Consider the following 14,017-nt stretch of genomic DNA (forward strand, 5'->3'; position numbering starts at 1 on the left):
CGTATACATTCTCTAACTGGATCCAAATCGATCTTTCGTTGAAACCTAATAATTGGCTATAAACTAGACTTGAGGACCAATGTTAAAATGGTGTTTGGTCCAAAAACTTTCAAGTCTTGTCCTTGTGTCTATCCATCTAGGACCAGATTACAGGGTGTATGGGAGGATCATCACTCAATAGTCAAAGGAAAAGACAAACCCACCCTAAAAAAAACATAAAATCATATACCTTCAACATCGAAACTTACTTTTTTACATTTTTAATATATAATTTGACATGAAAATATACATAAGAGTTGATGAACAAACTTTTTGGATGTATAGAGTGTAAAAAAAAAGCAACACATTTTATTACATAGTTGGGGTAGATCATTTCCTTTTTCGGCAAAGCATAATGTGAATTATTTACCACCCTTCACATGCTTTTCACTCCGTCTTTATTCTTTTCGTAACGCTACAAAGTTGTATGGTTTCAACTCAACAAAAATAGGTGATGCCAGGTACCAATCGTGTAGACCGTAAATGATAAGCTCGTATCATAGAAATGCTTAAGTTCGACCAACTGACTATCATTATAAACAACTGAATGATTCAGAAAACTTTGAGGCCGCAGCCAATCCACTTAAGATTGCACCTTCGACATTTGGGCTCACACAAAAGTCCCCACAGATTGCAAGTTTCTTTGTTCTATCCCATATGCATTTTTCATCTCTTGCTATACTTGTTGCTGGAAAAGCACTGCCCCTACATCACCATGCACATAAAAAAATCAATCAATAATCGTAAAAATATCCAAAATCCGCTTTACAAAGAGAAGTTGCACATAAAAAATCAGAAATTTAGAACATTTAGTGACATTGTCTCTTCCATCAGACCTTCCCAGACATTGTCAAACTCAAGGATATACACATTTGGAGCTATCAGACTGGCCCTTACTTCTACCAACAGCCAGGTAATTTGGTACACAAGAAGCAAAGCCAAAAACCCACCATCCGAAAAGAGCGAGAAAATAAACTTATGGTTAGACTACTTAAATATCAAGTGAAAAGATAAGACAACAACAAAAGGATATTTTTCAAGCATTATTTCCAAATGTCAACTTGAAATCTAAGTCAACTTAAGCTGGAAAATGTGCTAAGCACGTCAGAGGAGATGATCACACTAACCATCTGTGAGCTTTCTTGAAAAATGGCACAGAGACATCGAGTCCAGTCCTCTGAAATTCTCCAAATAGTTCTTCAGCAATTTCCGCCAATGCTGCATTTGAAGGCTTCTGAAGTCCATCCCGAGCAATAATACCTTCTGCATACTTCTCTGTTGAATGCAATACCCATCGTTCACTGTGGCAGTAAAGAAGCAAAAGGATGTAACACTTTAATGAGGTACACTATATACTCCCTCTCTCTCTCTCTCTCTCTCTATATATATATATATATATATATTATATATATAGAGAGAGAGAGGGAGGTTCGGGGGAACCCAAAAAATGAAAACCTGAGAAACGGTTACCACAAATTGCACAAATTGCTTAGAAATTACTTGTATGCACATGCAGATGAACGGTTACCACGGTGTTCCTCAGTATTTATTTTTTTGCGGTTTTCCCTTGAACCTAACCCTATATATATATATATATATATATACATATATATATATAGAGAGAGAGAGAGAGAGGTTCAAGGGAAAACCTCAAAAAATTAAAAAACTAGGAACACCCTGGTAAACATTCATCTGGAATGGTAATTGAAGTTGTTGCTTGGTTTTTATGCACGTGTGAATACCAGACAAATTGCTTAAAATTACCAATATGCGCATATGCATACCGTCCAGATGAACGGTTACCAGAGTCTTCCTCAGTTATATATATGTGTGTGCGTACTTCCCAAACAATGCAATACCCACCATTCATGTGTTAATGAAAAAGCAAAAGAATGTAGCACAAAAACAACATACATAAATATTTTTCTCTCTAATAATGTGCAATAACGATAGAACAGAAACAGACCTGGAGGTAGGACGTCCTGGCTTACTGCTGTCACATATTGCCCATTTAAGTACTTCAGAATTCTCAAATGAGAAGCCTTTAATTGGTATCTGGAGGAATAAAAAATAAAAGGGTATATCAAAGGCTTAATAAATTTTAACAGAATAATGGCAGTGAACAGTAAACATGATTGAAATTTAAATTTTATGAATTGGGTTATGTTGGTCAGGAGCAGATAAATGAGTGCATAAAGATGTGAGATTTGCATAAGCAAAATTATGGAAGATTCAATAGAACATCTCAGAAACGTAGAACAGAAATCTAACCGAAGACAAAGGAGTTTCAAATGCCAACATGAGGGCGAAACATGGTCTAACAGGAACTTCTTTAACCATGTTAGCTATCCCCGGTATAGCATCCACGTCTATACTTCAAAGGTAAAAGAGTACTAGGTTATGATACAGCATGTGACGGTTTCAAAGTAGATAAGCATATAAATTCAAGAAAAACAATTAATGGCACGGAATCTGCACTGGCGGTTGATACAATTTGTAAGTGGAATGTATATTTTAGGTAATTAGCTCAATTTGTCTCTTTGTGCTGATGATTACTTGGATTTGATAAGTTTCCCCGACCGGATTATATATTAGTTGCAATATATATATATATATGTGTGTGTGTGTGTGTGTGTGTGTGTGTTGCATGACCTAACCTGCTTATTCTCAAGCAGAGTTGGTTGAGACCATGATATGCAATGGATTGACCTTCTAGATATGGTCAGCTTATATCACAAAGGTTTGTTGTCGCTGATTATCATTATTGATTGGGCAATAAAACGGTTTCTTATCATTATAATTTGTTGTCGCTGTTTAAAAGAGCAATAGCACAAATTATTTGATTGAGAGTTTTAGAGGCCATCATAAAAACAAAGAAAGCGAACATGTTAAGAAGGCATTAGCCGAAGGACCAGATGATGCAAATATATTATGTTAAAAAGGGAAATCCTAAACAATATCCAGTATAGATGAATGCATACAATATATATGAGTAGGTTGAGAATTCAAATTGATTAGTTACTGGCGAAAAAGAAAAATAATATAAAATGAGCAGAAAGGCGCCCATTCTGTGCTTTCGTTTTTAGTATTACTGTTGTTTTCCCATCATTTCCCCATTGAAAAATGTAACAAATAGAAGTTACGAAATAAGTAGATATTTGTGTTTCTTGAAGAGCAGAGAAAGCGAWCTTTTCTCTTGTTTGGTACTAGAAAACAACTTTTACTTGTGTGGTTATGAAATAACCCGATATTTGTGTTTCTTGAAGAGCAGAGGAAGCGACCTTTTCTCTTGTTTGGTACTAGAAAACAACTTTTACTTGTGTGGTTATCTTACACCTCGATCACAAAGGGGTTTTAACATTGTAAGTATTGTGTCAAGATTTTGCTCCTTCAGATATAAAAAAGAGAGTTTGTTCATGCAACTATAAATAATGCAAGATTTTTCTTTCATTATGACATCACGATTATAAGTTCCCACTATTTTTGTTGGTCAATGGACTTGTGCCTATCATTCGTGACTAAGGGACAGAATAAATAACTCAGTGTCCTTCTTAGAGCTTTCATGCTGTTTCAATATGATTAAACATATGGTCATGTAAATGTCACCATAAATGGTTTAAATGTTTGACTTAAAGAGTTGCAACCAATCAGAACAAGAAAGATAGGGAGTAGCTATACCAAGTGGAGGTGGCTTCATAGTGACTTGTGTCGACCTGTGAGAAAATGTGCTCTTGTCTGCTGCTATCACCCCATTGAACTGACCAAGATCTTGTCCATCCAAACCTATTAAGGACCATGAATCCTTATTTTCCAACCACTCCAATCTCCCAACCATGACCCCGAATTTACTTTCAATGCCTGATGAAGTGGGTAAGTAAGACATCATTCTAGGCTAAGTCTGCAAATATGGTACAGTTATAAAAAATATTCTTGGTACCAGGTTCTTGGCATAAAGCTCTGCATATAGAATTCATTCCTGGGATGCCCACATATTTCTTGCTTAATCCTTCCTAAATGAGCAGCCATTTAGAAAAAGTAGTACTCAAAGAAATGCAGAGCAAGGTATTACAAGAGCTTGGAGAAGAACAGATGCACTAACAGTATACCAACTTGTAACACCCTAAGCTTTAGAAAATTTCTAGCAAAAGTTCGGCATGATCCATTCGTAAAATCATGGTCTGACATCTTTTATAACCTGTATGCATATGTATATAATGTTCCCAAAAGATTATGTATACAAAAGCCACATACATAAGTGTCGGCAAATTGTTTAGGACTATCAAAGTCTGGAATTTTAACTGAACTCCAACCACAAAAAACTTTAACATCATTGGGAAATTTTCTCATGCATCTGGTCAGGGAACAAAAATGATATGCTGGGGCAATATCAATCGACTGAATGGCTATAGACTTGTACCATGCTAAGAAACATGGGTAGTTCTAGCAACAGAGCAAAGCAGTTCAGATGTGGCTCTATTGTTTATTTCAATAAAGAAAAACACCATGGTCAAATATTCTATAATGCTACACAAAACCGATAATTTTTTATGCGCCTTGCCTATGTCCATAAATATGTATATAACGATTTGATAATAGAGCAGTATTTATACACATCCTGTGTATAACTAATTCAATCAATGAATGAGTATGTACACATGAAAATTTAGGCTCTGTCATGTGGGAATCACTGTTTATTACAATATCAATCAAAATTATCAACTTTTTAGATGTATGTACACTATATATGGATGACCAGAGATTTGCACATCATTCTTATAAGCATGTGGATGAAGATATCTACAAAAGAATAATTGAGACTTGCATAATGTGCATATAATACTTCAAGCTGCACCAGCTAATATACTGATTTAAAAACTCAAAACAGGACTTGAGACAAATAAGGTGGCCAAGTTGCAATAATAAACTATATAATCAAGGAGAAGTAAACCTTTTCGAAGTTGACAAATTTTTTAGTAATGAAATCAAATGACCCATAATTCTGTTTCCACTCAGCAACAAGACCTCTTGCTTCCCAAACCCTAATCATCTCCTCCACGTCGGTGTTAGTTGTGGTAAAACAAGGTGCCCCATGGTCAAAATATAGTTCCCTCCCATCTTCAGCAATTTCTCTGCAAATTACAAACGTTTTCTTGTGTTTTTTCTCATTTGCGAAAATGTAACTCCTTCCATTACACGATCAGATTGGGTTCTTGTTTACAGGTGTAGATCGAGTATGATATTTCATAAATTGGGCTCCAATTGTGGAATATAATATAAGTAATTAAGAAGATCGTGATAAGGTTAGGTAAAGAGAATAACACCATGGGTACCTTCTTCGAGACATTCGACCGCCAGGTCCCCTAGCGGAATCGAAGATGGTGACCGAAATGCCACTTTTGGCCAAATTGAAAGCGCAGACAGCTCCTGAAACTGAATCGTTTCACAATTGGATTGGATTAGATGGGAACAACAAACACACACACTCTCTTATATAAGCGTATGGTTGCAAATTACGTAGTAGTATGAAAGAATGATGGGAAATGAAAGATATTTGCTCACTTCCGGCACCGATGACGGCAACCTTAGTAGTTATTGGATTCATGATGCACCCCTTTACATAACGAATTTCTCACTATATCTTCATCTTGTTTGTTTGTGAATAGCTAAACTGTAAGGAGCTTAATGGACTCGGTGGGCTTATTCCGTAAGTTCTCCTCCTACCAGTTTAAAAATAGACTTCTCCCATTTAAAAAAAAAAAAAAAAACTTGTCGTATTAATCCATAATATATATATATATATATATATATATATATATATATATATATATAAAAGTTGTCTATCAAAGCAATGTAGCAGGATATAAAAAGCTCATTAAGATTTTATTCAATTTTGAGATATCAAATTTTTTAAATATGTAACAAAGCTATCTACATTTGTATCTAATTTAGATTCAAATATACATTCATCTAAAATGTTGGTGTTAGTAGGTTCTACAATTATTCATAAACCCTTAATCACAACCCGACTGACTGGAGCGGTGGAGCAAGATACAAGTATTTGCCAAGGACTGGAGCAGTGGAGCAAGATACTCGACCCAAATCACAACCCATATCGAATATATTGAATCAAAGAAACCCTTAAAAGCAAATGGGTTTGTTAATGTATACAAATATTGTAAATGTAGATCCGAAGCTCCGAAATGTCAACCTTTAAAATAAGCAGCTAGCTCAAACCCTGGTAGTAACATGGAAAGCCAAAGGAAGACCCTTGTACAACCATGGAAGCCAATGGAAAGCCAAAGAAAGACCTTTATGTAAGGGTGTCGGTGCAACCGGAGGAGAGATGGTGAGGAACGACGGAGGCGAGGAAGAATGTAGCTAGTGGCAATGGAGGTAATTGAGAAAAAACAATCGTGAATTATGAAAATTGAGGTTTACATTTGAAATTTGAAATGGTAAGAGAGTTTTTGATGGTAAGATGAAAAGCTTGGAAACATAAAGTGTCAAAATTTGAAAGGGGTAGATGGTTTAAATTTTCAATGTCTATTAGGAACCAAAACTAAATATGTGAAAGATAAAACTGAAAAAGTATGAAGCATTGTTGAGTCGTATCATGTGCATAAATGAGTTGTAATTAAGACTTCATGCATAACGAAGCAATACCTTATGCGTTTAAGGTTGTTTTTTAAACTTTTATCAAATATGCTTTATAAGGTAGTATAGATATAACTTGAAAATCCAACCAAGCCACCCCTCAATCTTTTTACCTTGTTCTTTTCCTTCCTTATAATGCGTTAAAACCCGAATTGAAAATTGCACATAAGTCATAACATTTCCTATTTCTATAGGTTATCTTTAGATTAAATAAAATAAATGTTTAAACCGATCAAATTAAAATGTGAATCAATTATGATAGAGTTTAAAGATCTGATAAAATTGATGTATTGAATCCAATGAATAATATAATACCCCAACAACCACTCACAAACATTATATATGTTCTAAATAATTGGTTTTTATATGGCAAACACAATTGAAATAATAGTTGACCATTATAAACATCAAGTTGCAACCATAAACGTAATAAACTACACCACTTAGAAAATGTTGGTTCCATCAAAGATACAAAGGCATCGTGTTTAATAAAAGTAAACGACATTCTATTCTATTTCTATTTCTATCCATAAAGAATGTTTCGATGTCGATATGTATGAAATTTTCAAGACTTATTAATATATACATACAATCACTATATATATATATATTATATAGAATATAATGACTCCATTCAGTGTTTAAGAAGAATTGTAGTTAAAAAAAAAAGGTTAGGACTTGCCGAAATAACAAATTACCACGAAAAATAAACAATCTTCAAGCTTTAAATAAAATTGGACCGATAGGAATGCTTGTTAACAAATAATCATTGGTAACATAACTATTATCATACAACATATTAAGTCAATGTCGTGTTTATAAATGATTTATTTGAAGGAAGGACGTAAATGATATGGATACAAAAGTATTAGTTTTGATCAAACCAACAACCAATTAATTGGCGGGACCAAGTTGAGTTTTGAAAGAAAAATATTTGTTTTTATATCCATGTCAAATGTTAACGCATGGATTATACAAACAAATAATTATTTAATAATAGACTAACAAATGCAAGTACATGTAATTACAAAAAGTAATGTTGGTATATCGGCTGGTTCCTTACTTAATGAACAAGTGTTTTTATAGTTTTTAATTTTAAAACATAATAAACCCGAAATAAAAAGTTAAAAAAAATATAAAAATAGGACTCAAAGCCACATTTGGAATTGGATCACATAAATATGCTATTTCACATAAAATGTAAGGCCATTCAACAAAACAATATTCATCCTATTATGTCCCTAAGTAGAAGCGGATATCGATGAACCTAGAAAAAGTATATAAAAAATTGAGGTGATATATAATCTAAATTAATAAAATATGTAGAAATAATTATTTTTGTTTATTTTTAGAAGAAGCAAACACTGCAATGCCAATAATAATAATAATAATAATAATTGACTTTTGATTAATTAGCAATAAAAATGATACAATTAATAATAATAATAATAATAATAATAATAAATATATTACTCAGCAGCCTCAACTCAAGCCATGGTTATAGAAAAGGTCTTCAACTTCCACCTCCACCTCCTCCTGCTTTCTTCTTGATTAATAATTAGTTTTACTCTCTCACGGACCTCAAATGCCCCTTTTATGCCTTTTTCTTGCCCCTTCCCCTTTCACGAGCATTGCCTGCAAAAGTGACCCAAAAGTTCTAGGGTTCCGTCACGGATAAAGGTCAAGCCCCCACCCCCTTTCTTTTCTTCTTCCTCCTTCAGCTACCAAATCTCCTCCTCTTAAATTTCTTCCCTTCTTTCAAGATCCGACCACTTATCTGTATGGGACAGCCATCTCCAGACTTATCCTTTTAGTAGCTGCCATCAAGACAACTGCTTAAACAAATATCACCCATACTTCACTTCCATGTATACCCATGAGGTTCTGCTTTCACCGACACCTGGGATTCTACTCGAAACGGGAATGTCAAGTATAACCCTCTGATAAATCTAGAGCTTTTGCACAGTTATGGAAGACATCCTGTTACTTAAACAGGCCTGGAAATGGTTGCTGTCGGAAAGCCATTGTTACTCCGTCGCTGCGATGAATGCTGCTCGTTCTTTCAGGGACAAAATTGGGATTTCTATCGCTCGCCATTGGCCTAGTGTTTGCTGTGGTTGTTCAAGACTGGTTAAGCTATTCTGCTACTTTCTGATTCAGTGGAAGGATTGTTTTGTTCGTGGATCTAGATCGCTTTTTGGGTTGGGTACTGCTGCCCTTCTTCTTATCATATGGAGCTGTTTTCTTAGTTTGACATCAATGTCCTGCCTTCTTTATGTTCTTTTAAGTATGGTGAGTTTATAAATCTTTCCCTTTCAAGATTTTGTGATTTTTGAATTGCTGCCATGAAATCCCTTTGGTTCTTGAACGACATTATATATATTCCAGCACTCATGAGATCGATGGACTTTCTTATCACTAGATTCCTATACTAGTATTGCTGTTTTATTTCATAGTTGTAGATAAAGATTCATCAAGAAAATGTTGTCATACCTAATTATTTTGGACATTGGTCCATAGGAATTAACCTGTTATGTATCGCATAACTCTTTAAATTGCTGTCTAGGTCATGGCACCAGCTAAAACCTCAACTCTTTTTTACTTGTGATGATGATGATGATGAACTTAGAGGGAGCTTGGAGTTTACCTAGTATGATGTGCAAAAAGATTAAAAGAATCAAGGACCATTCTTTATTGAAAAATGAAAAAAGTGTGTAACTTATAGCATCAGAACAATGACACTTATTCCTTTTTATATGCTCAAGGTAAGGAAAGTAATTTGTTTCCAAAACTCCTATAGTAGTTGAACACATAGTCCTTCAAGAATCACAAATCTTTCCAGCCTTCCTATGTCAGAAATCCATGGGACTTCTTTCGTGAAGAGGGGTAGGATGAATAATTGCAAGTTTATAAAAGTAAACTACTAGATAATCAGAATCACAGGGGCACAGAAGGTAGTATTACAATTTACAACATATATGTTGAGTTAAAGGATATCTTTTTTCTGTGTTTTGGTTAAGAGAATGTATAATATGCACCAAGTTTTATCCCTTAAAATACTCTCTTTTTTTAAATTGAAAGTAGTAATAGTTCCAGATAAAGCACACAGTGTACAAATCTTGATTATTATATATCAAAATATTAAGGATGCTTCTCTTCCCAATGCATCCCAACTGGATGTGTTATGCATACAAGGTGTAATAGGAGTAGTATCAAGAGGAGGGAGTTAGAAGAGCTGAAGAGGTATGGGTGCTAATATCAGTCTTGGGTCTTGGCAGTAGATATGTGTGTGAGAGCATGACCTATATGATATCTTCATATGCTGTCTATATGTAACATAAAGTTAAAACTTTATCTTCTTTAGAGCCTTTCAGAATTTAAAGTGTTATTTTTCCATATAAGCCAAACAGTGTACAAAATCTTGTTCCTAAATCTTACAATATGACGCTCCCGTTTCTCTCCCTAGTGCATCTAAGCAATTGTGGTAAGTTATACAGGGTACACTTAGATTAGTATCAACAGGAGGGTGTTTAAAAGAGGTATGATTGGCTCATAAAAATTTGATATTAAGGCGGGTAAAGTAGTGTATACAAGTATACAACACCTTCAATTGCTGAATTAAAGATAGATTTTGGTTGAGGTATGGGTAGGCTCATATTAATCCAGGCAGAAGTAGCTTATGTGACTCAGGCCTTGTCTTGGATGGCTGGACGCCACCAGAAAATAAGAATAAAAATGCCTTATTTTTGACAGGGAAGATTGAGGAATGTAATTCATATTTGTGGGTCTGATTCAATTGGATCATCTTGTTGCTCTTGGCTATTAATATGTTTATCATTTTTTGGCCTACACTAATTAGTGCATAAACTTAATGAAGCTTCATGGAGGCGAATTAGGGTCTGTTTGTTAGTGCATAAACTTGTGAAGTAATTTCATGGAATTAACAGTCCTACTCGTCTTCACAGGGCGCTGCTGCGTGTGCTGTCCACTATCTGGGCCACACTCCTGGTTTATTTATAGTAGGGTTATTTGCAATTTTAGTCCTGTGGATGTATGGTAACTTTTGGATCACTGGCACATTATTTATTGTTGGAGGTATGTCTCATTTCCTGGCTTATTATTGTTTACTTTAAGGCAAGATCATATCCTTTATCTTATTTTGGGTTGGAGGTGGGAGACATCCTCATTTGTCACTAGCCCAGTTATCTTGTTTTCTTGAAAGTATACCTTTTGTCATCTTTGGTTTTATTGTTCTTCAGAGATGGTCACCATGGCTGATACTTTCTCATGATCTCTTTAAGAGCCTGTTTGTTGGCAGCTTAATGGGACTCACAGCTTATTCGGTTAGCTATACATGATTGTTTGGTACTGGCTTAACGATATAGAAAGTGACTTATTTAGTAAGCTTCTAGGGGGGCTTTATGCAGAAAGCCAAGTTTTTTCCAAACCTGCCCYTCCMAWTWAAAARAYAYGCTCCTTCCATCTATGWAAAAAYCCTYCCAAACAAAAACCTTCCCGATCTATACAGACAAATGAATCCATACAAACAGATTTATCTGTACATAACTTAATGGAAAACACCCCCTATATAGGGTGTGTACGTAGTGATCATCCTTTGGTTTCATCCTCTTGCTGTTGAAATCCAAAATCTTCTTGCATGTTGCAGGTTACTTGTTTTCCCGGAAACACGCAAGGTTGGTCGTTTTAATTGCAACCTTATATGCTCTCTATTGTGTAAAAGTTCAAGGAGGATGGTCTGGATTTTTGGTATCAATTAACCTTGCTTTCCTATCTAACGATGCGTTAAACTGCATCCTCCAATGGTGTGATAATCTGAGTGAAAAGACGCATTTTGAAGAGCAGAATTTTTCTGAATCATTTGTTGAAGATGAATTCCGACCAGAGAGTGAGTTTTTTAATCCTACCAATGAAGCTGAGAAGGTGCATCCTACTGATGAAACCGAGAAGGTGCGTCCTACTGATGAAGCTGAAAAGGTTCAGTCATGTGAATGTTCAAGCGAACCAACTTCTACAACAATTATATTGAACAAACCAAAGGAATCGTCCTCTTTCGCTGTGGTCAAAGACGATTTGAAAGCAGTTAATGAGATGAAAAGAATTCTTAGCTGTGTGGATCATTATGAAGCACTAGGATTATCTCGTTACAAGAGGATTGATGGAATTTTGCTGAAGAAAGAATATAGGAAAAAGGTAGGCCGGTTTTGCTCATTTGCTAGTACCATCTTTAGTTTCTTGAATTCTTGCCTTTAGTTTCTTGAATCTTTTGTAAAGTTTCTTATGCTTTATGGTCCTATTGATTGTATAAATTGCCCGTTATGTAAAATTCCCGTTTCTTTCTATCGCAGGCCATGCTTGTGCACCCCGATAAAAACATGGGAAGTCCGCTGGCAAGTGAATCCTTTAAAAAGATTCAATGTGCATATGAGGTAAACCGTCTTCTAGTTTACCCCAGGATTGGCTAAAAGTTTTTCTTTTTTCTTTTTTCTTTTTTCTTTTTTCTTTCTGGGTGTCTGTAACTGATAGTTTTACGATATTCTCAGGTTCTTTCTGATTCTTTGAAGAAAAGAGACTACGATGAGCAGCTGAGAAAGAAAGAATCGAGGACTCTATCTCACAAATCTCCTAGTACTTCCCATCAGGCATGTCACCATAAACATACTTGAATAAGCATAACAAGATTCTTTGTTTGCATCAAATGTACCATGATTTTGTTGGGTGGTTTAATATTGTTCAACCTCGATGATAAAGCAGGAGAGTCCTGATTACTGCTCTAGGGAATCACGACGCATACAGTGCACAAAATGTGGTCATTCACATATATGGATATGTACAAATAGGACGAAATTGCAGGCAAGATGGTGTCAGGTAGAGACTTATGTTTGAAAGTAGAAGATAGATGAAAATCTAATTCTATTATATTATCTTTTGGTTATCAGAGAAATCGATGATAATCCTTGTATTTGTTGTTTCAGGATTGTTGTCAATATCATCAAGCCAAGGATGGGGACGGGTGGGTAGAATACAAAGGCTCGCTAAGCTTTGATCGAGCTCAAAAGGTTTGTGATTTTTCAAGAAATAGCAAGTTAAAGTTTTTTGGTTACAATTTAGAGGATGGTGTTATTTTGGTGATTTAGGTGGAGATACCGCGTGCTTTTGTTTGTGCGGAGAGCAAGATTTTTGATGTTTCAGAATGGGCCATTTGCCAGGTGTCGTTTTGAGATATATATATATATATATACACACACACATATATAATGTGTAAGGTTCAGGGGAAAACCGCAAAAAAGTGAAAAACTGAGGAACACCTTAGTACTCATTTATTTGTACAGTATGCACATGTGCATCGCATGTAACCAGAAAGCATCTTCATTTTTTCATTTTTTAGGGTTTTCCCATAACCTCACTGCTGCGCTCTCTCTCTCTCTCTCTCTCTCTCTCTCTCTCTCTCTCTATATATATATATATATATATATATATATATTAGAAAATGTGATTAGAAAATGCAAAATTTAACAAAATATGTTTGAACAGGGAATGGGTTGCAGGCCAAATACCCATCGTCCAACTTTTCGTGTAAACATGGTTGGATTGGAGAAACCTGCAAGATCAAACTCAAGCAGGTATCCATGGGATTTGGATGCAAAAATGGCATCGGATGAAGAAGAGGAATTTGAGATATGGCTAAAAGAAGCATTGGCGTCGGGTTTATTTAGCGAAACTTCAAAACGTAGAAAAAGCTGGGGACCCTTCTTCAAATTACCTCAGAAGAAAGGAAAGAAAGAATGGAATCGAATGTCTCAGTAGTAAAAAAGAATCCTTTGGGTGGTTGGTTTTGTAATGTATGTATATAAATGGTGTCCGGTGTGTATGCATTATTAGATTTTGATGTGAAGAAGATGATGATGATGATGTTAAGTTGTTAATAAAGTTGTTTCAATCAACATCACAATTCCTCCACCAATTCAAGAACAGATGATCCATGCTTACTGTGGAACACCAGAAGAAGCTTTGGTAACCACATATGTATATTTTGGTTGATGAATGTTTAGGTGCATGATATAGTTTATATTCATTGGTGAATGCACCCGTTAGCATAGTATAACACACTAACAAATTTCATGTTGTGTGTATTCATTGATGAATCTGGTCATATGCAAAATACATTACATTGATAAGTTAACATCGTCTACAATTTCATTAATAAAAAAATATGACAAAATTTATAGGTATAGATTATTTAGATAGTGTGTATTCATCTATTAATATTAGAATTTATATTGATATTAGTTTTGATAATTTTTTA

General features: G+C 34.9%; 2 protein-coding genes across 4 annotated transcripts; one reads left to right on the top strand and one right to left on the bottom strand.

Moving 5' to 3' along the window:
• Positions 1–260: 260 nt before the first annotated feature.
• LOC112500361 (renalase) lies at positions 261–5,738 on the bottom strand. Of its 2 annotated transcripts, none has more exons than XM_025103840.1 (9): positions 5,599–5,738; positions 5,370–5,469; positions 4,988–5,168; positions 3,977–4,049; positions 3,718–3,897; positions 2,311–2,408; positions 2,006–2,094; positions 1,167–1,340; positions 261–744 (listed from the first exon to the last, which is right to left on the bottom strand). In XM_025103840.1, exons 1-9 carry the CDS (start codon positions 5,639–5,641, stop codon positions 573–575), a joined length of 1,110 nt encoding a protein of 369 aa, XP_024959608.1. In that variant the 5' UTR covers positions 5,642–5,738; the 3' UTR covers positions 261–572. The 2 variants fall into 2 exon arrangements, with proteins under 2 accessions (XP_024959608.1, XP_024959607.1); XM_025103839.1 differs by having other exon boundaries at positions 5,554–5,711.
• Positions 5,739–8,282: 2,544 nt separating this feature from the next.
• On the top strand, positions 8,283–13,685 carry LOC112501248. 2 transcript variants are annotated; one of them, XM_025104957.1, is made up of 9 exons: positions 8,283–8,985; positions 10,659–10,788; positions 11,360–11,904; positions 12,060–12,140; positions 12,255–12,353; positions 12,463–12,579; positions 12,687–12,770; positions 12,849–12,920; positions 13,246–13,685. In XM_025104957.1, exons 1-9 carry the CDS (start codon positions 8,662–8,664, stop codon positions 13,516–13,518), a joined length of 1,725 nt encoding a protein of 574 aa, XP_024960725.1. In that variant the 5' UTR covers positions 8,283–8,661; the 3' UTR covers positions 13,519–13,685. The 2 variants fall into 2 exon arrangements, with proteins under 2 accessions (XP_024960725.1, XP_024960726.1); XM_025104958.1 differs by having other exon boundaries at positions 12,466–12,579.
• Positions 13,686–14,017: the final 332 nt, after the last annotated feature.

This window comes from Cynara cardunculus (assembly GCF_001531365.2).
Source record: "Cynara cardunculus var. scolymus isolate 2C chromosome LG 17, CcrdV1, whole genome shotgun sequence".
Classification (NCBI taxonomy): domain Eukaryota; kingdom Viridiplantae; phylum Streptophyta; class Magnoliopsida; order Asterales; family Asteraceae; genus Cynara; species Cynara cardunculus.

What these genes read in the sequence shown, in the direction of transcription:
- LOC112500361 (XM_025103839.1), bottom strand. Translation starts at nt 5,641, where the DNA reads ATGAATCCAATAACTACTAAGGTTGCCGTCATCGGTGCCGGAAGTGAG. An exon ending in TATGAAGCCACCTCCACTTG is followed by an intron (nt 2,409 to 3,717) that starts GTATAGCTACTC and finishes TTTGAAGTATAG; the next exon opens with ACGTGGATGCTATACCGGGG. An exon ending in TTCAAGAAAGCTCACAGATG is followed by an intron (nt 745 to 1,166) that starts GTTAGTGTGATC and finishes ATGGTGATGTAG; the next exon opens with GGGCAGTGCTTTTCCAGCAA.
- LOC112501248 (XM_025104957.1), top strand. Translation starts at nt 8,662, where the DNA reads ATGGAAGACATCCTGTTACTTAAACAGGCCTGGAAATGGTTGCTGTCG. An exon ending in AGAAAGAATATAGGAAAAAG is followed by an intron (nt 11,905 to 12,059) that starts GTAGGCCGGTTT and finishes TTTCTATCGCAG; the next exon opens with GCCATGCTTGTGCACCCCGA. An exon ending in CTCCTAGTACTTCCCATCAG is followed by an intron (nt 12,354 to 12,462) that starts GCATGTCACCAT and finishes TCGATGATAAAG; the next exon opens with CAGGAGAGTCCTGATTACTG.